At 39.3% G+C, this 25,906-nt stretch overlaps 1 protein-coding gene across 4 annotated transcripts; it reads right to left on the minus strand.

Moving 5' to 3' along the window:
• On the minus strand, positions 1-25,834 carry VSTM2A (V-set and transmembrane domain containing 2A). Of its 4 annotated transcripts, none has more exons than XM_055706319.1 (5): positions 25,349-25,834; positions 22,829-22,995; positions 21,909-21,959; positions 18,166-18,502; positions 1-1,472 (listed from the first exon to the last, which is right to left on the minus strand). In XM_055706319.1, exons 1-5 carry the CDS (start codon positions 25,425-25,427, stop codon positions 1,384-1,386), a joined length of 723 nt encoding a protein of 240 aa, XP_055562294.1. In that variant the 5' UTR covers positions 25,428-25,834; the 3' UTR covers positions 1-1,383. The 4 variants fall into 4 exon arrangements, with proteins under 4 accessions (XP_055562294.1, XP_055562295.1, XP_027671524.1 ...); XM_055706320.1 differs by having other exon boundaries at positions 1-1,594; XM_055706321.1 differs by lacking the exon at positions 1-1,472 and adding an exon at positions 1,605-1,732.
• Positions 25,835-25,906: the final 72 nt, after the last annotated feature.

Genomic DNA, 25,906 nt, shown 5'->3' on the forward strand with positions numbered 1-25,906 from the left:
GTTCACATACATAATGTGTTTTAATTGAGAATATCAATGAGTAATGATAATCCTCTTTCAGAAAAAGCAAAGAAAGATGTTTCTTTGGCCATGTAGAAGGAGCTGTGATGTGAATATAGTTTATCAGTGTAACAAGCTCACTCTCCTAAAATTCTTTACTAAAAGAATATCCTTTAAGCCCTGTTCTATTTTCCTTTTTCCCTTTCTAACCTTCCTTTACATGCAGTATTTGACTGCAAACCTGCATTTTACAGTCTCCAGTGATCAAATCACTTCATCCTCTATAAACATCACAAATTAAAACATTTTTCAGCATCTGAACTCCAACACAACATACACAAAACTAAAGTAATTCATTGTCTAGAGACCATAACAAATTTTAATGTGCATTTACAGAGTAAACAGAGGGCTGAAATGGGTCAAAGCAGTGGAAGTGAAAGTATGTATTACAAAATCCACACAGTACTGAATTACAAACTAAAAAGTGATGTTTTGTCAAAAAAAGAAATAAAGATGTCTATTGGTGGCATGACATATAGATAATATTAAAAACTGGCTTCCATGAGGACCAAAGTATGTCTACTCTGAAGTTATATCACACAGACTGTAAGCAATTTACAGAATTTAAGTTAGTTTTGCATATACAGGAGTTGCAAAATTAGAGAAAACACACTGAAATATAGAACGCACACACGTGAAAAAAAGATGTATATATATAAACCTCCACACAATTATCAGGGGTTGGCCTTGGTCAGTAATTGCCACCATTGAACAGGAAACAAACAAAAAAAGACGGGAAAAACCTCCACAGGGGAAAAAGCATGATAGAAAATCCAAACAACTCAAAAGAAAAACATCCTAATTTGTTTTCCAGAAACAACGTTTTCTAGTCTGCTTAGCTGCTTTGTAGAAATTCTTTTCTCCTTCCTATTCCTCATGAAAAAAAAAAAAAAAAAAAAAGAAAAAAAAAATTAATGACGTTTCTGGGGTGTTTTATTGGGCTTGATGTTAAATCACTATGTTTTGTTTTATTATTTGGTCTCTGTTTTCTTCCAGGCTGGAACGTTTCTTCCAGGGTAGGAAACCAAATGTCATCCATGGTTAATTCTGTAATACTGACAACTTGCAGGCCAACCCCTGAGAAGTCAAGGATGAGGCTTCTCCTTGCCGAAAGAAAAGGAAACTAGGTCTTGCCGTTACAAAACGTTTGATTACATCACAACAGTTCTCTTCAAAATAAAAGATCAGTGATACGCCAAAGAAAATAAGATATATCAAGAAAACATGTGGTATCCTCTTCTTTTTATAATATTTATTTATTTTATTTATTTATTTAGTAATTTTGTTTGTACTTCCTGAAGAAGGTGCTCCTTGTGTAGAGATTTAGAGTACATTGGGTGCAGAGTGGTGGTTGGAGGTTAGGGTCAACTTTGCTGTCCGCTCCGTGGATTTTACAGGCGATTTGCTCTTTGCTTTAAGAAGAGAAAGTGATATTGGAAAAAGTCAGCACTTTTAGATTAAAGCAAAGCACCCTTCACAAAGCCACAAACAAGAAGCAGGACAGAAAGTCCATGGCTTGTAGCTATCCTCGCACCTGCGGAAGAAGTTATAAGATATTCGCTCATCTTGCAGATTTCCAATGCTCCTTATAAGGCTGTTTTAAACACATACATTTATATATTTAATTAGCTCGCCAGGTTGGCTCTGGTGCCCATGAATGTCTTGGCATGCACTGCAAATAACAACACATACAAAGTATTTCAGTCCCAGGGAAGTTTGTGTGGTTTTGTTTTTGTTTTTGTTTTTGTTTTGTTGTTGTTTTGTTTTGTTTTGCTTTGGTTTTGTTTCTTCTCTGTCTTTTTAAACAATGTTATCCAGTGAAACCATATACCAATAGTAACAAACATCAACACCTTCCACCTCACAGTGTTCTTTACAAAATCATTTCCAGTATCACATCTTTGCTAACAAGAAAGTCATATAGTGGCTAAAGAGTGTTTTCTTGTAAAACAGAGGACATACTGCCAAATGGCTGTGCTATTTGCAAGGGGGAAATGGAATGCTAAAAGGTTTAGAGCATTTATTTTTGAGAAATTATTTTTCCCAGCTTTTTTTCTTTTTAGAAAGTTATGAAAACAATGGTACGTATAATTATTTCTAAAAATGTGACTATATTTTAAGTGTGTTATCAAAATAAAATCATTCCAAACTAGACTAATTAATCTGAAATTTTCACTTGAGAACTCCCTATATCATAAAGAATTACATTCAGACTTTGAAACACATTACTTGAAGTGAAAATCATAAATTTAATTTGATTACACTATAAATAAAAGTTCCAATTATAACAGGTTAATGCATGATTAACAGATTTTATAGCTGTGTTGTATACATGAAAAGGATGAATGTTGTTGATGGTTACAGGCATCAATTTTATAACCAAATAATAATGGTGTTATAAGCAGTCCATAATAATGCTGGACTTTTAATAACTGGCTATTTAAAAAGAAAATCTATTAATCATGTATAAACTATTTTTGTAAATAATTTAATATTAAGCTGAATGCTAGATTCCATTGCAGCCCAAAAAACCACTTTTTTTTTCTCATAAATATACACAATGAAAGCAGAAAGAACTCAAGGCAAATTCTTATTTTTAAAAGTTTTCAGAAGTTTATCAGTAAAACATTTCTCTGTATCTGCTGATTATGTTTATTAGTGTAACAAGAAGCATTCCTGTTCCTGTCTCTGGTATTTTTTTCTCTTAAAAAAAAGGGATTAAACCAAATCCCAGATCTCTGAACACTGTAAATACTTTTGTAAATACATGGTGTGAGATGTTGCATACATAGTAGTTGCCATAAAAGACTCTTAGTCCTCTGTCACATACATAAAAGCTTCTAAGTAACAGTGGTATTTCAATTATCCATGTGTGAACTAAACTTCTAAATGAATATTTACTTTTAACTGAAACCTTATCTCAAAGACATGGCTAAGATTTTCAGAGACGTCCAAGGGAACTCTGAGCTTGCTTCCTACTGACCGTGGACAGGAGTAGGAAGCCTGATTTCCTCTTGCCCATCTGATAATGCTAGCCTACCTGTACCACGCTGCAGTACTTTGCTGGGCTTCTCAGAACACTTGCTCTTTGTTAGGAACAAGCAGATGTACAAGCAAATTTGCTGTAACTTCTTCCTGTGAGTTGTTCTCATACAGGTAGCATTTATAAGCTTGCACTCAAGGATTGAGTTTAGTTTCTGGTTTTGGTTTTATTGCAGCATGGCTTTATTCTCTCTTTTATTAAGGTGTAAGATTTGTCATTTGACAGTTTTTTATAAAGGCTTTTCTTTCCCTGTGTTAGCAGAACTTAGTTAGAAACTTTGTTAGTGTTAGATCATTTCATGATGTATTGAATTATTTTCACTCATTGTATTACATTTAAATATGTTTTTGGTTGAACTAGAGAAACACAATGCTACAGACAATTTCTAAAGAGGTCTTTGGAGACACATTTCCTCTGCACAGAATACGTGCAATGCAAATAAGTATAAATACTCAGAAGAGTCTCATGGATATTTTTTAAAGAGCTTTTAAAACAATTAATGGCATTATACTTTGAGAATTTAAAAGCTGTAATGTGTGGAAGAGAAACAATATGATATAAAATAGGTTTGATTTCAACTGTTTCACAATGGGAAAAGCAGCACCATATTTGCAGGCAAAATGATTTCTTTTTGTTTGTTTTGCTTTTTTTTTTTTCAGTATGACAATCTGTATATCCCCAAATCAGGGGTCATATATTACACATGATAAACCTTGCATTTATAGTGTTCGGTCTCTGTATAAATCATGATTCCCTTCCAATTTCATATCACATGTTCGACATGCATGTTCTCCTGTAAACAACAAGTTTGTTTTTCTTCATGTTGCAAAGGATTTAGGTTAGGTTGTTTGGATGGGGTTTTTTCCCCCTGGAGATGTGTAAAAGGACTGTGTTTGTTCTCTCATGAACACAAGCATTTCTTTAGATTTTGGAAGGGTGAAAGCTGCAAATGTAGAATAATAACATAGCAAAATCGAAAGAAGCCTTTTTAGATCTTTTCCTTTTTCTACTCTATAATATTTGCTCATAATCTACTATATTGATTTCCATCTTGATAAAGGATAAGCAACAAGAAATAGTCAGAAATTTCCATTTTGACTGTGAATCTAAAAGTCATAGGGTGTTTAAACCAGAGATATAGTTTCACTGTTTTAAGACTTAAATTCAAGGCAAAGTACAGTTTAGAATCCAAATCCAAATATCTCACAATTATAGCTTTTATGCAGATGTGGTTTTGGTGTACAGTTCTGACCAATACTTAAAAGTACCACTGGAACTGTGAACGTGGTAATATAAGTAAAAACCTGTTGATATGGCTGTGGATTTGCTAAATCGATTTCCCTGCCATTTCTAACATTATTTTCTAATTAACATAATGAGAGCTAAAAGAAATTTTATTGCAGGTCAAGAACACTGGGCAAAGCTGGACTACAATTATGCTACCCTCAAAGACAGTAACCTGGAAGAAGAACGGTAGTATATGCTCATATATTATTTCTATATTATTGGTCAAACTCTACTTGATGTGTGGGTCAGGGCTTCTCATGATTGTACCTATCAACCACTGGAATCTAGTTAAATTCTTCCTGTGAGATGTAAATGCCCATGTGTGGTGCGCCACTGACATACATCCAAAAGAGCAAATATCCATGACACACTGTAAACTAATGCTGTATTGTCAAAGGCATGTGATCACAAGACAAATTTCTGTGCAACAGCATGAAACAGTAGTTCATGCCATTAAACTCTTTGAAACTGATTTATTTTCAAATACATGATTTAGTTAAATGCTAGGAAAGCAGAGAAAAACCAATAGTGATAAATAGTAGTAAAAGTGTTTAAAATAATAATCTACATCACAAATGCTGAACCATATTTCATGGACCATAGTGTATGGACCAAATAGCTAAACATTAATTTTGTTCTGTGAATGAGATTAAGTTTAGATCATCTAAGTATAAAATAAAGGTAGCAGAAGTTGCAAACTGATAGTAAACTAATGAGTCAAAAAACTAGTTACTCATTGTATGCCTGAATGACCATAATCCCATGCTTTCAATAAGATATTGATCAGACAAAAATTGTGTAAAAATACATGGGATTCTGGGATGCAAACAGAGAAAAGCAAATGCTGGTTTGATAACCTTGTCCATTTAATTTTCACAACTGGACAAAACACTGATTTGTAAACTAAGCAGATGTCTCAGGCCCTAGATTTTTAGTATCCCCTATTTGTAAGAGTACCTTACATGGTTAACCACCTTGGGTCTTGAGTAGTTTGCATCTGCAAGGGTTGAAGTTCATCAGGTTTACATTCCTTGTACTTGGTAAGGTTTGGGAGGTCTCTGAGATGTAATAGCCTCCTGCACTCAGTCTCAACACCTGTCAGAGCCTCTGAAAACTGGATTCTTACAGTAATGCTTACAGTGAGTCGTCTGTTGCCACATAAAAACCAGAATTAATCTATGAATTCAACAGCACTGCTTTAATATTTTACCAAACATATTAGTGAGGATATCCCTGAGTTTTCTTCCACTAATCATAAGGGAAGATTAATGCCTGTGTAAGGTCCTGGTTTTGCACTGACCAGTACAGGAGAAATACAGCCAGTGACTCAAAAGTCCATCCTAGATTCTCTGTATGTATTACATGATGCCAAAATATCCCTGCCTGTATATGGGGGATATATATCCAGCTTGTGCTGAGTTAATTTTGTTGTACTACAGGTTTATAAAGTCACAGAGGTGTTGAAACCTTGAAAATTTAATTTTTCAGGGATTTGTGCTGATACTTTCCATCTGAAGTGCCTGGTTTGCTGTTTTGCAATACTTGGCTTTGCTTTATAGTGTTAGATTTAAAATAGCCTTCTTGTCAGCGCCAGTGGAAACTACATGAAATCATAATTTTGTATTATTTCCATATAAAGTAAGTAAAAGATAATTAAATACCTACCTTAATTTTACTGGAGATATTAATGAACCATAAGATTTATTAGAAGATGTTTGCAATTTTACATCCATAAAGACAGGTACAACCAAGTATGGTTGATTTTATTTGAAGTTTTATTTGAATATGTTTCACACATGTTTTAAATGAATAGATTCCTCCCCTGTGGCCTAACAATCACTATCATTTTTATGCCTCTGAACTACAGATATCATAGTTACCTGCATCTCTCCAATACTGCTGGAATACATACCCACACTCAGGAAAATCTCCCTTCCACAAATGTGAGGTCCCCCTTTCTTTCATCATGTGAATTAGTCCTCAAGTGTGTTTTAAGGTTCAATCACCTGTCTTCGATTTTTGAATGGCAAAAAAATGAGCAGTAAGTATGATATTCAAGCCTCCTAATGTAGATGCTTTACTTAGGCTCCCAGTCCATCTTTCTCCATTGGCTGTACAATAGCCTAAAATAGCATGAATTGCTCACCAATGTCTTGGGCAAACATACCACACAGCGGAAAATGAGTTGATCTTACATGCCAGAAGAAAAGTTCCGAATTTCTGATTTTTTTTTTTTTTTTTTTTTGCACTTTGGAAGAATACTACTGCTTCCAATTTGGCAGAAATTTAGAATAGGCTATGTATTGAATTCTCCTGAAGTCTCCTTAGAATTTGCAACCAGCAAGTAGCTCTGTACATCTGCTATGTGTTCCTTTTCTACCAGAGATGCCCAGAAGAGCAGGTGAGGAAGAGGGATGGGATCCTAGATGGGTGGTTATTCCCTGGCTTTTACTAAGTAAGGTGCTGAGGCAGAGGTGTTTAGTCCTGTCATGAGGCAAAAGAAAAGTGACAACTTTCCACCCCTGAGTAGAGGAGAGAATTCTGCCAGAGGTTTGAGCCACAATAACTCCTGGAGTGGTTTCTGGGCTAAGGCAGGTCACAGCCCTTAACTTGCTGCCAGGAACACGTAAAGCCACGTTCTAATGCAAACCTGAGATGAAAATACTCAGGAAAGGAAAAACCTGAGGAGACTTCAAATACAAGTAGCATGTAGTAAAATGATACTTGGCTGCAGGCAGTGGTCCAGAGCAAGCCATAGAAAATCTATAAAAGGACAGCAGATAGCAATATCAAGGGAGAAAGGAAGAACAGTAGGACTTTGAATGACTTCTGCAATTTCACAGTGCCAAGATGGACAGAAGTACAATTAGGGATACACTGGTGTGATTAAACACGGGCTTTTACATTCAGGCAACTTTCTACATTATCCCTTACACCAGCTCATACCTGGGGAAACATTTAAATCTTGTCTCTGCAACATATCTGAGATTCATGGTTTTCTTTTTAATTCTTCAAACAGTGCTATTGTTCATCTCTCATTTAACCCCTTGATTTGAACCAGACTTCCTAAATGAGCCATCATGCACTATGAAGAATCTAAATAAATCTCGAATGTTATTGTCAAAGATGAAATGAGATCATCAAAATGATCTGACCCTGTCACTCTTTTACCTTGAATGGGCAGGAAGGAGAGATGAGATCCCTAAGCATATAACTGAAATGGGAATTGCTTCAAAATTTATAGATTTTCATACTGTTCCGATGAAAACAGCCAAAACCCACTGTAGAGTTGGAACACAGTTGTTTTTTTTTTCAGGAAGATGAACTGGGTAGTGTAGTTGGTTTGGTCCGACACTAGTGTAATTTTTGGTCTCTCCTGTAATTCATGACATCCATTCTCATCAGTGCAATTCCTTCTGTTTTCATTTGTGGCTTTTTTTAAATTTTGTTTGATAAGTAGTTCAGGACTAAATAAAATATTACATGCTAGCATGATTACGAAATCCTGGTACAGTTTTGCATTGGGTTCATGAGTGTCATTCAGTAGCAGTGATCCCACATTTTGTTCAACTGCTTATGCTTCCTGGAAACTTATTTAGGCTGTTTTGGTCTGAAAGTGAGTCTAGCTATCTGGACAGACTACCCCCAAAAATTCAGCTCCTGAAATTTTAATTTCCCGAACATTTTCGTGTGATACTCTTATAAACATGTAAATTAGATACTCATTTGGTGAAATGAAGTGTAGCTGAATTGTGTCTGCAGGTGATATATGGGATAGACCCTGTCAGAGTCAAAATGATTTTTGAACCTAAGGCACACACTTTTCAGCTTTAGATATAACCAGAAGCATATTTCTCCTTCTAGGACCATAAAACTTTTTTTTTTTTTTTTTTTTTTATGCTCAGCTATCTCAAATTTCATGTGTTCAGCCAAATATATAGTGAGTGTGTTTGATGTTTCTGAATTGTTTAGTGGCTGTACAACTAGAACTACTTCTATCACTATGCATTTATTATATTGTGGAAGCTTTTTTGTCTTGATATTCAAACTTCCCTGACTGACTTTCTTTCCTTAGGAGAATGATATACTGCCTACCTTTTCAGGCATCAGCCATTTGTAGTAGATAACCTAATCCTCTTCCTCCCTTTAGTTGGTGTTTGAGTCTGCAAAATTTTGAAGTTTTTTTTGTTTGTGCATTTGTGTTTTGGGTGGGGTTTTTTCCCCTTTACCTTGCATATATCTTCACATGTATAAGTAATGCATTGACTTCCACTGTTTCTATTTCAGTGAAAAAGTATTCTTTGAGAAAAGGGTTGCTAAGAGAGGTGTTTGCAAATAGTCTGTGAAACACTAGTGTTAGCTATTTGAATAAAACTAGTGTAAGAAGCAGTCCAATACCTAGTGTCCCTTGCAACAGTTAAAAGCTCAGAGGAAGGGGGACAAGCTCAAGCAAATGCAGGCCCTAAATAGGTTAATTGGTACTGTCTGAGAACCAGTGGCAGCATGCTTTATGACTGCTCTTATCAGCACTGGGCACCTTTCCCTCTCATCCTATCCCTGACAACCATGGAAAAAAAATGTCTTAGACTTTTTTTTAATGTGTGACAGAAATATATAAACCAGTGCATTTCTGTTTTTCTGTGTGAAATGGCTGATTCCAAAGCAAATGCAGCTTTTTGTGACACGTAACCCACCCTCATGCATTTACTTGCATATAGTTATGCCCCATCCTGAATGAAGGTGGCAATTTAGGCTGTTAATAAAAATTTTTCTTGAATTGACTGTTTTGTTAGTAACTGGCTTCTGCTGTTGTAACTAAACAGGGCTCCAGCACCAATTGTTCTGCATTTTCTTAATAGATATAAATACGTGTATATTTTATCTATGCCACATTGTAATTACTGTTCACAGAGCCACTTCTGAAATATACAATAAAGTTGTAACAAGAGTCTGATTTGAAGAAAAATAAAATTGATCTTGTCTTTTTCCTCCTGTGTTTTTTGCATCCTGTTCATCCTTTCATCTATCAGAAAAAAATCTTAAGTGGGATGATACTGGATATTACTCTATCGTATTCAACAGCACTGTCATACCAAGAAAAACATATACAAAGGGGTTTATTATAACATAGAAGGAAAATTATCATTTTTTTGTAAATATTTCAGCATGAGATGTTCAATCCCTTTTCTAGCTTTTCACACCTGACACTGCTTAGGCTTATGTTTGACATACAGTCAACCTGATCTCCTTCTATTTATATCATTTATATAAGAGCTATTTTCATGGAATTCAGTTAAGCTCCCCTTTATCTGTACCCATCCAACTGGATGAGTCTTTTTGCTTCTGTCTGATTTCTAGATGGTAAGTGTTTTGAGGCAGGGACCATTCTCTTGCTCCTTTCTTTGCCTGGTGGATAATGCAGTTGTTATAGAGACTAGAACAATGCCTCTGACTAACAGAACATACCTGTGTCTAGGGGCTGTGACTCATGAGCTTTTAATGGTTTTTGTTGGAGCAGTTTAAGATGTTAGTGCTTCCATCTCTCTACCTCCCCCTCTTATGGAAATTAAACACCCAATAGGAGCCGTACAAGCAAACCCCATGCCATCTCTTCATCTATCTCAGTTTAACAACATGATGTTTTAGTTTATCAGCTGTCCTAGAGGCTCAGTTTAATGCTCAACACCGTGAACTGGGAGAGCTGAGGAGCAAGCACCTATTTCCTTCTGCCATCCAGGTTTGGGGCAATAACTTCTGATTGGGTCAAGACAGAAAATTTGGGTGGCAAAATTTTAAACTGTAAGAGCTAAACCAGAGTTTACAAGTCAAAGCCTTCACCCTTGCTATTATTGTGATATGAATAAAAAATTACAACATTATCATCCCTATGACCACAGTGCACTAGTTGGAAAATGGTGGATTGTGAGAATGAAGCCTGAAGTATTGGTGCTGAATCCTGTATTAATTCTATCTCCTTCACATTCTATATTGCTGATTTTTTCAACTTTTATTTCAGTTTTTTACCTTACTTGTTAGAGTTCTGAGATGTGGGATTAATCATAATCATGAAATGTCATTCATCATTATTCAAAGACTCTTTAGGTATAAGGTGGTCACTGATCAGAACATATTGTATGCACGTGAATAATTCAACAGAGTACAAAATAGGTAATCAACTTGTTATTTTGGCAGAGTTTCAGACAGGTACAATACTATGTAGCCATATTCTCAAAAAGTGTAATTCTACTAAAAGGCTTTGCACCATCTGAACGCCTAGCTCTCTTTGAGACCTACTGCTAGTTCTTGGCTTAATAACTGATTTTTTTACTGCTCCTTGGCAAAACGTCTTGCCCTTTTTACTCCTTTTTCAGTTGTACAGAATGAACTGGAGATGGATATACCATCTTCTGTAGCCATGTAGAAGTCACTTTTATAGTCCTTATAGGCCTATGGCTTTGATTTGGTGGCCAAAACCTCAGTCAGTGTCACAAGCAACAGCAGCAGCTGAGGGGGTAACAGCAGTAGAAGTTGAACTGGCAGTAGACGTAGCATCCAGATTTGCTATCTGTATTTTTTTTGCTGTTGATGAACACACAGATCACAGGTATGAAGCACTGGGAATGCTGGCTGTGGCAGTTAACTTTCATATTTTTGTTCTTTCAGCACATTAGGCAGTTTTGTTCCAAGACAGTAGTGTTTGTCAGTAGGTGAGGGAAAAAACTTTGGTGAGGGGGATCAGACTGGAACACTCACACACAGACAGGACAGCAAGTTGCGTTGCCAAAAAGTATGATGGCAATTTCCTCATGATAAGGTAAAATGAAGGGCTTGAGGCAGTCTTCTCTTCACAAGGCCAGTGGACAGATCATCAGCTGCTCTTCAAATGACATCCGGCTTTATCATCAGCAAAGCAGGATTAATTGATTATTACCGTAGCTGTAAAGAGGGTTATGTGTCTGGAATATCTTTGAAGCTCATGAATTATTTAATCAAATGGAAAATCCCTGTCCAGAGAGAATAACAAAATACTAAGTGTTGAGCTTTCTAGCTAGTCCAGCCTAAGGTTTAAGATAAACACTAGAAAAAATCTGATCAAAGTTAAAAAAAAAAACCACACACAAAAACTGAAGCAACAAAACCAACCACCAAGAATGCCCTCCAACCCCTCACCCTACCCCCCAAATTTGAATAAGCTGAAAATAGCAGTTTTCAGGTATTTTCCTTCCCTTCATTCTTCCCCCAGACATCTTCACTGTGCTAAACTTCTTTACATGGTACAAGCAGGGTAAAGCTTAGATTCTTCTTATAAATAACTCTCATTTTATGAGTAGAAGAGAATTCATCTTCATCCTCATACTTGAGCCAAATTTTCTGCTATTGTAAATGAATGCCATTCTTCTGGCTTCAGCAGGGTTGTATGCATTCCAACCAGTAGATAATTGTACTCGTTCTTTTTAATTTTAAGTGATGCAAAGAATTTTTGTAATCAAAAGACATTTTGTAATGCACCATAGACGGGAAACTTCCTGCTTCTCATTGGAAACAAGCTAAAATGTCCTCTGCTTTGCTGTATGTGTCAAGTAACAAATGGGTTGTGTTCTGAAGCAAAGAAATCTCATCAGTTAATTCAAAGAGCAGGCCCTGTCACATATGCTGCAATCTCTGATGACCCAGTGCAAACTGCCTGATTGTGTAGCAATGAAAAGCAATTTAAGTGAGCTGACAAACAACTCATAAACAGCTTCCCCCCCGCCCCCCCCCCCCCCCCCCCCCCCCCCCCCGTGTTTTCCTTTTCTTTCTTTCTTTTCTTCTTTACTAATTGTGCGGCTTATCTTTCCAGTGGTTAAATTACCAAAGGAATTTAGGTCAAGCAGGTAGAACAAAACTAGTGTGATTCTGCTACTCAGGAAACTCCTGTGGGTTCCCCTGCCAGATCTTTATATATCAGTTTGTTCTAAAGCTTAGGTGAGTATGAAAGGTTCATATTTAAATAGCTAAAAGAAAGGAAGAGATGTGATTAAGTGCAGATGTAGCAAAGGCAGACAGACAGCAAAATATACTGCTAAGTTTACCAAAAGATAGGAAAGAGCTCAGTATGCATACAACAATAACTGAGATGGAGAAAGAGCAAAATGAGTCTGTCCTCACTGTTTCTGGGTTGGCTTCATAGGAGGCAAATATGTAGTGCACCATCCAAAGACAGTTTTCCATGTTTTCATGCATATAACCTGTACAGTTATTTAATGTTTCTTTCCAAATACCAGCACTCTTACAGAAATATGAGTTACAGTGGAGATATATATTTAAGGACAGAACCCATTATTATCTCAACATATTTGAGAAGACCGTGATTTTCTTCTATGGTTCAGTATTAATGCTTAACCATGGGCATAACTAAGGATGCAAATAACACCTCTGATTTCAGAGAGGATATGTTTGAATCGAAGCATGCTCAGTACGCAGTCTGGCATGGACACAGGCATGTGGGATTGAACAACTGCTAAAACTTGTAGAACAACAAAAATGAGCACATATTCATTGGCAAGTGCTTTTTCTTAGTTCCTGAATCTGTGTTTTTGTAAGAGGAATAGAAATTAATAGAAAGGCAACAGTGATGTAGATTCAGCAATCTACAGTGGCAGTGAGGGATGGTTACAAAAAGTAGATACTGTTTTGCTTGTGACAGGAGTTAGAACTGCAGATCCACCAAAACCAGTTTGTTTATTACTGGCTTCAGTTGGACTAAGCACTACTAGGAACAGGAGTTTAAATACTTGTATACATTTGGTTCTGTCATTAAGTATTCACATACAAGAAATCAAAATGTAGGTTTTTGGAAAGAAACATAAGGCAGCAGTGAGTTCATTCTGCATTGGAATTCCTGGCCTATAAAAAAGGGATTTAGGTGTGTTAAGATCTTGCCTTGTCAATGAATTTATTTGGAGATGATTAGCACTTCTCAGAAGATGCTTACAGTTTCAAGGTCAACAACTAACTGGCTAATAGGGCTACCTCAATTAACATGGTTAGAATTTCTTTCATTATTTCAGAGAAGATAAAAAAAGTGGAGTGGCTTTGTTTCAGAGGGAAACAAAGTATAAGTTTAAAGAAAAAACAGAGACTGTAGTGTATACAGGTGTAAAATGGGATATTCCTTGCATCATCTTTTTGCAAGAATTTCTGAGAATGGCTGAGTAAGTTTCAGAACAGGAACAAAACTCTCCTTTGGCTTTCCTTTTAATGTAGTCCTAAGGAAACAGAGATTGACTTTTTGCTGTTCAACAGTCACAGGAATGGTTGGTGGGTGCCAGCCTTATGGATTCTCATAGTTTCTAGAACAGTAGCCACAAAAGCCAAAGTCTTTCTCTTTGTAAAGAAAGTAGTAACATTGGCTGTCATCTTGGTAGAGACTAAAGTAGACTTTTTGTCCCTTCACTTCAAAAAGAGATGTAACATAAATAAAAGGAAAAAAAAACCCAAAAAACCAAAAACAAAAACAAAACAAAACAAAAAGAAAGAAAGAAAGAAGAAAGATAAAAAAGAATCCCTACCCAAAACAACCACAGAACTTTGTTTAAATTGCGGAAGATTCCAAACTGGACATAAAATCTTTGCTTACAATAGGTTGATAATAACAGATTCCTGGAATCTGTAGATAGAAAGGGAGATTGGAAGGACTGTCATCAGTTTATCAGCATCAACTGACTGAAGAAATATGTTTTCTTCTGCTTCTTTTGCATTCACGCCTGATAATCAGCTTCTCAGTTTGATTTATGATGCCAAGAATCCAGGTCGTTCCATCTTACGTAAGGACTGCCTTATCCTTTGGGCTCATTTTCAGGTCACTCACTGCAACTCTGTCATCATCACAGGAACATTTTCAGCATGTAGTTAGGTTAATGGTGAATTTACTTCACGAAAGAACAAAAAGTTGCTAGAGATGTTCAGAGTCTGTATGTAAGCAGAAAGAGGACCTAATGTCACTTCTTCACTTGTAGCTGTTCCTTCTTGTGTTCTCTGAGCCCGATCTTGAGTTTGAAAAGCAACAATGGCTTTGAGTGCTTTAGCAAAGCATTGGGAGAACAGGAAAGGTTTGGGGCATACACACATTCTTGGCATATGACATTCTGTAGACCTTTTTTCTTGCTATAAATGTTGAGTAACTTGAATGCAGGTAGGAGAGTTTGTCTAGATTTATATCCATAAAACAGTGAGATTTGGTGCAGCCTGTAAAATATTTAACTTCCTTTTACCTGAATTCATTGCAGCTCTTGAACCTCAGTTAATTGCAACACTGCTTATAGTTAAAAGGCTCTGTGATAACTCTGTACTTTTCACCTCTGGAGTAAGTTACATTATTAGGAATTATGCAGAGAAAAAATGTCTGTCACTCCACCTACACAGAACATTTTCTGGATATATGCAGATTAGCTTTCTAAATTGTACAGATTCCTGTTAAGCTGTGAAGGTTTACTTAATTTGCTGCAGCCCATGAATATGAAACGAAAGGGTCAATCTGTGTTAGCTTTGACTTTTCCTCTCCTGACCTTTTTGACTTTGAGGTAGAAGTCTGGTGCTTCCAAGTATCTTAGCTGAAGATTGATGTGGGAGATAATTCTCTTTAGCTCTTTCTTCCTATATTGAATCTCCATTACACTAACAATAACAAGTATCTTTTTTACACTCATACAGCATTTTTCAGAGCAGTGCAAAATGCTGAATGGACCTCACATCACTTTAATTTGTCAGCCCTGGCTATATAGCTCTCTCATAGTTATCACAGATATTCATACTTTTGAGTAAAAGAGGAGAATGGCAGAAATATCTGTACAGTTGGGAAATACTGATATTTTTTTAAATGGCATTGACTATAAACTGCTTTTCTAGAGCTACCTATTAAACATCTGTTGTTAAGAAATAAATGAAACTTTTCACTGTGCTTCAGGATAGAAGGAGTTAAGTAGAGTGCTATCTACCTTTCAAAAATAAATTTTGGGTACAAAATATTCATATAATCACAGTCAATCTTTCTTATATTAGCTGAATTACTTAGAAATAGCTGAATACAGATTTCCCAGTAATTTTGCAGTGTCATGTTTCCCTCTGCTGTAAAAATATTTTTCAATAGTCTGTGAGCAAGGCAGTAAAATCCATTGCTTACCAATAACTATGCGCAGGCTTTTTAATATTGGAGAATATTTGATACAACTACCTACAATTAAGTATTTCTCTCTTCAAACAGTGTTGCTGAAGTCAATGGATTACTCAACATTAACAAACACATTGCAATCACCCCCTGTGTTTCAAATAGAAACATGGGGTTAATAATGATAAGTTTGTATTCAACCATGTTTCTGTGAGCTAAGCTGGATACATTTCTTACATGTAATGTAAGCACACAGCAGTCTTGTGCATGCATGTATAGTTAGCATGATGTTGAAGAAAGGAAGAGTTTCTCGTTTGACAGTATAAGGATATTGTGTTGATTTGATATCATAAAAAGAAAAGCTATTACTGTATATATGACACCTCTTTTCTGCTTTTCCGAGGTCTCAAAACTGACATCTCTCCTTCCTCAGCTGAAGTTGCTCCTCGAAGTTACATAAAGCTAAACCTCCCCAATGTCTTGTGCTACCATGGGTATTTCTATTGGTGCAGAATGAGTGTAAAATGGACTGAAAATCCAGATCTTATGGTAGCTGGAAAATCAGGCCCAGATTTTCCCAAGTAAAGGAAAGTAAATCTTAGTTCTCAAGAGTTAAACTGATGCTCATCAAAAATATCACCAGTAATTACTGTGTAGCAAGCGACCATTAAATTGAAATAAAGCCTAATATGGATTCTTGGTATACTCCTTATTTCTTTAGTAGATGAGTTTCACCTCTGATGAATACAGCATTAATCTGTGCTTCATCATAAAAAAAATTAATTAACTAAACTATCTTTTAATCTGTTTATTTTAAAAATTATTTTATAACTGGGATTGACTGTACTGAATGTGTAGCAATCTTTGCTCAAGGAAAAAATTAGAGATAAAGTATGCGCTCCCCCCCCCCCCCCCCCCTTTTTTTTTTAACAAGGACCTTTCAATGTAACAATCTACTAGGTCTCAAATAACACGTGTCCAGTAATCAGGCAAGACATTGCTTGGACTGAAGACATAAAAAATATTATAGGTTCAATTTGGATATAACCAAAGTGATTTAGTGAATTAGCCGTTGTGTGCACATTTTGGCTGCAATGCAGTGTAGTGTGTAGCTACGTATTTCATAAACTTGTGGCTATTTTAATTAATTTCACATAGAACTGAACAGAAACCGGAGTTTTCACTTTGTGGACAAGTCTGCTACTTTGAAATGTATAAGTCCAATGGAAAACTAAGTGATATTTACATTTATGTGAAAGAAAAGCCATGGTAGAATGATGATTTAAAATCAGTTGAAATATCTCTTTTCTTCTAACAGCTTAAACTTTTTTGGAAGACCTAAAAAAGTGGCTTCATTTCAGGAAAAGGGAACTGAATGTAACTTTTAAATAAATTTTAAAAAATTTATACAGCAGTTGAATGGTGGCAGTATGTGCATCATCTTTTCTAATAGCAGTAACAATTTTCATATGAATAATCAGATTGTTCTGGTCTATAATGAAATGTATTTCCCTTATCAATAGGTTTTTGTAATAGCATGAAGGTGATTTCACAATAGGTGTGCTATGAAATTTGTTGTATTCCCAGTTTTGGTTTGGATGACATGGCATTTGCTAGGAGAAAAATGATGCATCAGAATAAACTAGGTTAGCTTCCATTACATATTTTAAGCTAGGTTGTGATTTTCTGCCTTTGGGCCCTCACTGTAAACAGAAGCAACCCAGAAACCTTTAAACTTCCACAGTTTGTTATCCAGAAAATCTTTGGTCATTTGCAACGTCTTAGTTTTTTATCCTCTCCATCTCTCTATTGCCATCGTATAGTGGTCAACAGCTGCACCTCCTGTATATTCATGTACCTTTGCATAACTATGAATTTTACCGTATCAGTGTAGAAAATGCAGACTGATGTTGCTCATAGGTTATTTATACAGTGCTGTACAAAATATCCCAAACAAAATGTGTATTATATTAATTTTTATGTGACAGACATTTGAGGTGTTGCTATTAATGCTTGATTCATAGCTGGTGGTCAGGCATCTGAAGATGACAAACTCACATTCTCTGACAAACCCAAGATCTTTCTAAAACCTACACAACAGAAAAACAATCTAGTGTATCTAAGGTCTGCTTAGATTTAGAAGTCAAGTTCCTTATGAAATAGGACTGAGGCTAGAAGTAGATTTAATTCCACCAAATGATAGAGACATAAAAGTTAGGTCACTGGTGTAAATTAACTTAGGAAGAAACACTTCTGGATGGTTGTTTTATTTAATTTATCATACAGAGCCATCTTAAAATGAGGCAGCTGTTCACTGACATGCACTCCTCTCTCCACACACACTACAGGGAAAGTTAAGCTTTGATTAGAGAGCTAACCTTAGGTGGATAAAACCAGTAGAGTTAAAATCCATGTATAGGAATGTAGGGCTTTTTGCTTCTTCTGCCCAGAAACTCATTCTTCAGCTTTTAGGAAGTAAGGAGATAGCAGGAGGAATAAAGCCAGAAAGAAGGAGGAATAAATGAGCACCACACTCTTCCTAGTCACAATTCCTGGTTACCTTGTTGAGTTAGCCTCCTTTTACATGCTGGCAAGCAATCAAATGAAAGCTCAAAATGCTTTACCATACCTGATTGTGGACTTTGTTTGGGGATTTTGGCTGCTGCTTCAGGGCTGGAGGTGGCATGCACACGCTGATTGGCAGAGTTATGGATGCTACTTGGAACAGCTGCAGAGATGTTTTTGCGAGGTTTCATGTCTTGCAACCACATTGGAGATGCCTCAAAGGCTTGCATTCGCCGAGAGTGGCTGTTAGCATTGACTTTCAGAAATGCCTGGGCCTTGTATTCCTGAAGGTCTCCATAGTTGGCGTCGGTCACCCTGCACTCATACAAGCCTTCATCCTTTTTCCTTACTTTTGAAATCTGCAGCTTGTGGGAGATGTCATTCCCTTGTACTTTCACTGTCTGCAAATTCACCAGGAAAAACAAACAAACAAACAAACAAAAAACCATGCTGTCAGGGATTATTCTTTCTCTGGGAAGACTCTGCCGATGTAGTGCCAAATTAATCAGTGGTGCAACTGTGCTTACTGCAGGGAAGTTGCAATGAGGAGAGCATGATTATTTGTATCTATGAGGATTTCTGACATCTTCTTTCCTAAACTGTTTAGACGGTTTTGTCTGAAATGCTAATTAGCCTCAGACAAACAACCCAAACTACCATGATCATTCCAATTAATTGCTTAAGATCATGAACAGTCTTAATTAGCTTTCTTGCATAAATCTAATATCTGTGCACTTCATTGGGTAAACCTTTCCAGTTAGTTGGCTTTATTGAATAATTCAGTTTTTGAACTAGACCATTAACAATTTTGTTGAAGATGTTTGCCAATATTTAAACTCCTTTAATAACAATTTATTAGATTATCTTGTAGACTTCACTACATGGAAACTGTCTATTTGACATTCAATTTGTCTCCCTCAGGAGTGTCCAAACCTTTGGTATTTTTTTTTGTTTATGAACCATCAACACATCTTGGTCAGGCAGTTCCTTTTCTCTCATTTGTATAAGTGTGTACTTATTAGAAGTCATATATAATTTCTGTAGCACATGTTCAAGATTGTTTTAAAAGTTTTCAGCTAAAATAAGACTCCTATTTTTAATTGCTTTTAATATTTGAGGGTAACATATTTTTGTCTCAAATAATTAAACCATGCATGAGTAAATTACTCATCCAGAAATGTGTCATGGGTATTAAGATGCTTTAGGAAAGTTAACACAGATTCCTTTCTGTATGTTCATTGCTTCATAGAATTTATATTTAATTAATTGGCTATTACTCTCTATCTGGATTAGTATCTGTTGCCCCACAGGAAGCCAACTAAAAGGGATTCAGTGGAACAGAAAACTTCAGCTCTCCTGAACTTCAAAACTCCTGGTTTACTTCCGCCATTACATAAACATGGATGCAAATGTTGCTTTATGTCACATCAGTGACAGGCAAAGAGAAAAAATCAGGGTGACGAATACATGGTAGATCGCAAAAATGGAGAACTATTCAATTGAAACTAGGCACGTGTTACTGGTGATCTACAACACATTGCTTGTGATAGCTTGGGATGCTGTAGTCACCAGTGTTAGTAAAGCACCTATTCTGCCTCTGATAAATAGAATAGCAATACTAGGGAATACATTATTGCTTTAAGGTACTGGATGGACCTTACAGCCTATCGTGTTGTATCCAGCTCTGAATTTATAATTAGCAAACTGAGTTGAAAGCATTGATTGCATATTTTCTTTATATATATTTTATATATGTGTGCCTATATTGATATATGCAATATTAATTACACAGAAGGTGCTGGATAGTTATTTAAACCATGTTCAATAATACATCTCTACTGAACAGTTCCTATTCAGCAAAAGCATTGAAGAAGTTTCATTTGAATAGAAAGACCATCTGTAGGTCATATTCTGCCTTCATTTGCTCCCATGCAATATCTGCAAAGTTAACAATATTGCATAACATTAATAAAAAACAGATTTTGTTTTGGGTTTTGCATTTGAAATTTAGAAATTGTTGCAGTCAGGACATATGCATGCTTTCAATTTATGCCTGATTATCATTTAAAACCAATACAATTGGTGTATTTCAGCACAGTTTAAAACCATGTGTAATATATTTACCATTTCTTTACACAATTTACTAAATGCACTTAAAAATTTTCTCTCCTCTTCATGAAGATACTTTCCAGTAGTACTAATGGACACTGTGTGTGCCTTCAAGAAAGAAAAGGAAAGCTACTTTTGTAACAAGTGTATTTAGAGTGTCAACCTGATGTTGACTTTTTTTTTTTAATTGCAAATATCAAATGTTTTATAGAAGCTTATAAAAACACTGTATAAATACCCCACCATGAATTATTATCATACATAATGAGAGAAAGCGATTTTAAACTTGAAAGATGGGACAAGCTTTACAACCTATACTGTGCCACAGATGTTACAAATTACTATGGGGATTTGCGATCAGTCAGCATTGCTAAGGAATGAAGTGTCTGCTAGCACTATGTCTGGTGGAACAGTATCCAAAGACCACATGTGCGCTTCGTTTGTAAGGCAGTCCACAAATGTAACTGAAGATATGGTCCATGACACAAACCATTTATAGTGTATGATGAGAAGTATCATAGGAAATGTAAGTATGGCTAAAATATGTATAATTTTGAATATAATGTATCTGCATTATCATTTATAAATGTCTTTCAGCTATACCTAGCTGCACTTTGACCTGATGTAATTACTTGGTTAGTTATTTGTAGGCATCAAAAAGCAGCAGAGTAGAGGATTTAACAGAACTTATTCACCTCTGTGTTGCTGTTTTTAAGCTTGGCTGGCACTTACAGCCTTGGCTGCAGCTAAAAAGGCACTTCTGAAGGGATTGTCTGAGAAAGGGAAAACCCCTTTGGGTACATAAGGGATACTTATGCTGCAGTATCTGCTACGTATTTGTGTCTTTCCACTGCAGTGAGCACCACACCATGACCCCACCAGGATACATTTCTTGGGACGTGGAAGGAGGAGGCTCTGAACTCCTGAGGGCATGGGCTGCATCTGTGCCTGACTCAGGACACGGGTCTGCTGAGGAGGGCAACCTGCCCCTGGAGCAGGGCTGGGGCAACGTTGCTTGTCATTTTGTTGAGACAACTTTCTGGCCGGATCTCCAAATGGCAGATTTGGTGTCAGAACCCCACTTCTCTAAGAAGGGATCTCAGTGGCCAAGAGTGGAGATTCCTCCCAACAGGGAAGTCTTGTCCAAAGACTTTCTGAGCTCTTTTTTTTTTTTTAATTTTCCTGCCAGCAGATATCAACCTGGGAAAGCACCCATTTAAACAGTTGCACACCCCACTGAGGGGAAGTGCAGCTTCACAGCCACATTTCAGCCTTAAAACCAGCTTTGGAGCGCTAAGACAGGCTCAGCAGCTGCCCGGGGTACAGGAAACCAAGCGGGGCGAGGCCGGGCGCGGCTGCCTGCTCCACGGGTGTGAGCGGAGCCTGCCGGGGGCTGGCGCCTGGGCCTGGCCTGCCCGGTGCCGCGCTGCCCGGGGGTGCCCAGGGGTGACGGCTGCGTGGGGCTGGGCTGCCTCGGCACCCTCTGCCGGGCCACAGCGGGGAAGGAGCTGCGGGCCGCCGGCTGCTTGCCCGCTTCAGCTTGCGGTGCGGGTGGGGAGGGCGTGCGGAGGGGGTGTGGGGGGCAGCCTCGCCGCGCTCCGCCCTGCCCGCTCCGCGGCGGCCGCGCCCGGGATGGGCTCTGGCCTGGAGCAACCCGCCCGGCCGGCGGGGCCGCCCGCGCCGTGCGGCGCCACTTACGCTGATCTTGGTGCCGTCGCTGTCCAGGTCCCGCTCGGGCAAGAGCTCCACCTGCAGGGAAAGGAGCGCCGCCGTGGGTCGCCGGCCCCCGCCCCGCCGCCGAGGGAGCCCCGCTCCCGCCCCGCTCCCGGCCGCGCCGCCGGCGGAGCGCCGCGCAGGGCTGCACCGCGTGTGCCACCTGCGGGCCGTGCCGGGCAGAGGCGGCCGGGCCAGGAGCGGCCCCACCGCGGAGGAGGCGTCGCCCCGCGCACCCGCCGCCCGGCCGCCCCGCCGGGCTGCTCCTGGGGCGGCTGAGCGCCGAGGCCAGTGCGGGGGTGGCAGCGGAGGCGGGGAGGGGCACGCCTGGGTGGCAGTGCGAACGACATGGCCCCCTCTGTCCCGCTCGGAGGGCTGAGACTGCGCTGCGGTATGAATGCTTTTATGTTTTTTTCCTTTGGGGCACTGGATTACACACACGCACACACACACACCCCGCTCCCCCCTCCAAGCGTGTGCCCCCCTGTGGCAGCTGCGTGCGGAATTAGGGCTGCCAGCTCGCTCCACTGCACCAGCTGTAAATTGGTGGGCACGTGTAGGAACTTGCCATTTGGGAAATACCATATTCCCACAAGGAGCAGTCTCTGAACATCTGCTTTCCAAAGGGGGAATGGGGGTGGGAGGGTGGGGGAATTACGGTTTGGAAATCTGTGTGATTTTGTGAATGTCCCTAGCTGCATCCTGAGAGTGACAGGGTGGGCATTTTTCTCTGCAGGTTCCTCTGCTGTTATTTCATGCTCAATATTAAGTCCCTGGGGAGAACCAGAACCTCCCTCTGCTCTCTCCCTCTCCTCCACCTTTCTCTCCTTTCCTCCCTTCCTCTCCACCCCTTCTCCTGTGGCACTCCCGTGTGGTTCGGGGACCCCATGGCAGAGAATCAGTACCTGAGTGCCTGTAACCTCAGCTCCAGCCTCTTGGTCCTCAGCTGCCCGCAGGAACCACCACTGGATTTCGAGGTACACTGAAGCAGAGCCACTCTGGAAAGCACAAGACATCTCCACATTCTGCCCTTCAGTGGCCGTGACATTTCGGGGAAATTCAGTGAATTTTGCTGCAAAACAAACACATAACATGTTGGGATCTCCTGTTACCTACTTATTGTTTATTCTCTGATTTTTGTGTTGTCCTTTTTTTAGTTCATTTCTCTGCTTTCTTTTCTCATTCACCCTCTTTTCTGTTTTTACAGTTTCCCCACATTATGTTCCTCAGGTTCTCTCAGACTCAAGAATGACTTTCCTCCCTTATGCACAAATCCACCTTCTTTGCACTCTGTGCTCTGCTCATGGGAAATGCTATAGAGCCTCCTGGTTGCTCCCATGCACTAGTAAAGTTTCATGTAATTAGGTCCAAATACCCTTGGGCAGAATGCAGTATTTCACCAGACTCACTGAGGGATTTTGTGCAAGACCAATTTGGAAGAAGGGGAAAAACCCCAGACTGATTTATTGCATTTTTGTAGGGCTGAGCTGGAAACATGTAAATAGTTAAACCTTCCACAGCTGGCTGGAGCAGCTGTTGGAACAGGCACTCTTCTGAGGTGCGGCTTATGACCACTCATCAAAATGCCCATTTCAAAGGCATTACCTGAGTTAGTTACTCTTTCTGAAAACCTCTTCTTGCATAATCGGACCAAGAAGCAATGCATCTTCTGTTTCTGAGTCCTGGCAGACACTTCCTAGAACTAACCTTCACCTTTGTATCCCAGTCCTTTAAAAAACAGGATCTGTCCATTTCAGTGTACCACTGCTAGATTTGAAAACTAATGCTAAAGGACATAGTCCAGGGCACCAGTATTTAAGTCTTTGTCTTTACTTTCTTCTAATTCTTTTCTATAACTCACTTCAAAATTGTGTAACATAATGAAACATGATAGTCAAGTGAGGGGGACTACAGACAAACAATACAATAAATAAAACCTGTGTTTCAAGAAGAGGAAAATTTGGAAAGACCCTGCAATGTTGCTTTCTGTTATGCATTGTTACAGATTGACTAGTGCATATTATGATGTGAAGGAAATATTGCTTGTTGTGTCCTCTCCTCTTTCTTTCCCCAGTCTTCCAAGCTAATCTGGATTTGGTAGGATAATTTAGTACCTAGTATTACTTCTTTTTCCCCTTATATTTGGGGTTGGCAACAGATACTTAGCAAAGCCACTAGCCTTATAATTCACGGTGTCCCTTTTTCTGTCACCCCTGCCCCCACCATTCAGCGATTGCTAGTCACCGAGTTGAACTGACAAAAGGACTGTGCATTTTGGGTGTTGGGGGCTTGTAAGTTTGTTTTGGTTTTTTTGTTTGTTTGTTTGTTTGTTCGTTCCATCCCCTCCTGGTCAGTGCCTGTGAGCAGTGTGGGGTTGTGGAGGGGAATACTGCCAGCACACTCCCCCATCGCACCGCCAAGCGCAGCCCGGCACAGACTCACAAAGCTGGCGGGGAGCTATCGGCGGGGAACAGCGGGCAGGGAGCAGGGAGCAGGGGGCGGCGGGCGGGGGGCGGCGGGGCAGGGAGCAGGGAGCAGGGAGCAGGGGCGGCGGCGGGGGCGGCGGGCAGGGAGCAGGGGGCGGGGGGCGGGGGCAGCGGGCAGCAGCAGGGGATGGCTGGCAGCGGGCGCAGGGGGCAGCCCCGCGCGGTCTGTCCATGGTGCTGACAGCGTCGGCCGCAGCCTCGGGGTCCCAAACAACTGGTTCCTGCAGCGCCGGGGCTGCTTGAAATGCAAGGCGCGCCCTTTCGGCGAGGAGGGAGGAGGTGGGGTGCGGAGGTGGGGGAGGTGGGGGGAGGTCTTCAAAGAAGTAGATTTTGTCCTTTTCTCCCTTTTTTTTCCTTTTTTTTTGGGGGGGGGGGTGTTGGGGGGTGAGGGGTGGTGGTGGTGATGGCAGAAATACACATAATCATAGAATCGAAATGAATGTCTGACACTGAGGATTGCAGGCTAATAAAAGAGGAAAGGGGATGCAGCCCGAAAGAAGGCTGCAATATTTTAAAGGAGTCAGTAGATTTAGCCAGCCGGTACTTGGTCTGAATGCAATGATTATGCATGCACGGGTAGGTGTTTATTGTATGTGCACATGCATATACATAAACATGCACAAACACAAACACATGTATGTTCATTCACAACACCCCTCTACTCTTCTTCAAGGTACCTCTTATTTCCCTGTTTGCAACCAAGTAAAGGAAACCCCTTTTATTTCCACTTTGGGGAAACTTCTTACTTCTGTTCTCATTTACAGACAATTATTAATCTAAATGTAAACGGATGCATGGTGTCCTCATCTCCTATCCATTGTGGTTGTTTTCCTCCTTTTCATCCTATTCCCCCCCCCCCCCCCCCCCCCCCCCCCCGCCGTTCTCAATCTGTTTTAGAATAGAAAATCAAACACATGTATTTACAATGAGTGATCTTACCTTGGGTAGAAAGTCCTTGTTGAATATACATAGCTGTAAAGAAAATTATTCCAACATAAGCTAGAAAGATCCCCATCATTCCAAGACAAGAAAGAAGTCACATCAGGGTAACAAAACCAAAGGTGCCCTCAAAAAAGGAAAGAATTGGTATGTATCTCTAAATATATGAACAGGAAGAGATTTTAAACTGTTACAAAAAAGGCTCTATATTGTAGCCCTAGCTGCGACACTGGCAGCATTCTGCTACTCTGTGGAGTCTTTTTCTTTGGGAAGAGCGAGCATTGCAATACAGTGTGGTTCAGATGAGCTGTCTCAGGCGCTGTGTTGCTTGAAGTCCAGTTTCAGACTAAAACAAAACAAAACAAACAAAAAAAAAACCCACCACGTTGAAAAGTGGGTATCAGCTGCCTTCTGTGCCTTTTTTCAGCTACCTGGCAGCTTCGTCCAACGTCAGCTCTTGCTGCTCAGGATGGCGTGATGACTGCGCTCACCCCACACACTGATTCAGCTTGGGAAGAGGGGAGTGGGAGAAAGAAGCCGGGGGGGGGGGGGGGGGGG

The sequence above is a fragment of the Falco cherrug genome, chromosome 3 (assembly GCF_023634085.1).
Source record: "Falco cherrug isolate bFalChe1 chromosome 3, bFalChe1.pri, whole genome shotgun sequence".
In the NCBI taxonomy this organism is placed as follows: domain Eukaryota; kingdom Metazoa; phylum Chordata; class Aves; order Falconiformes; family Falconidae; genus Falco; species Falco cherrug.

What these genes read in the sequence shown, in the direction of transcription:
- VSTM2A (XM_055706319.1), bottom strand. Translation starts at nt 25,427, where the DNA reads ATGATGGGGATCTTTCTAGCTTATGTTGGAATAATTTTCTTTACAGCT. An exon ending in GCGACGGCACCAAGATCAGC is followed by an intron (nt 18,503 to 21,908) that starts GTAAGTGGCGCC and finishes GTGAATTTGCAG; the next exon opens with ACAGTGAAAGTACAAGGGAA. An exon ending in CAAACAAAGTCCACAATCAG is followed by an intron (nt 1,473 to 18,165) that starts GTATGGTAAAGC and finishes CTCTTCTTAAAG; the next exon opens with CAAAGAGCAAATCGCCTGTA.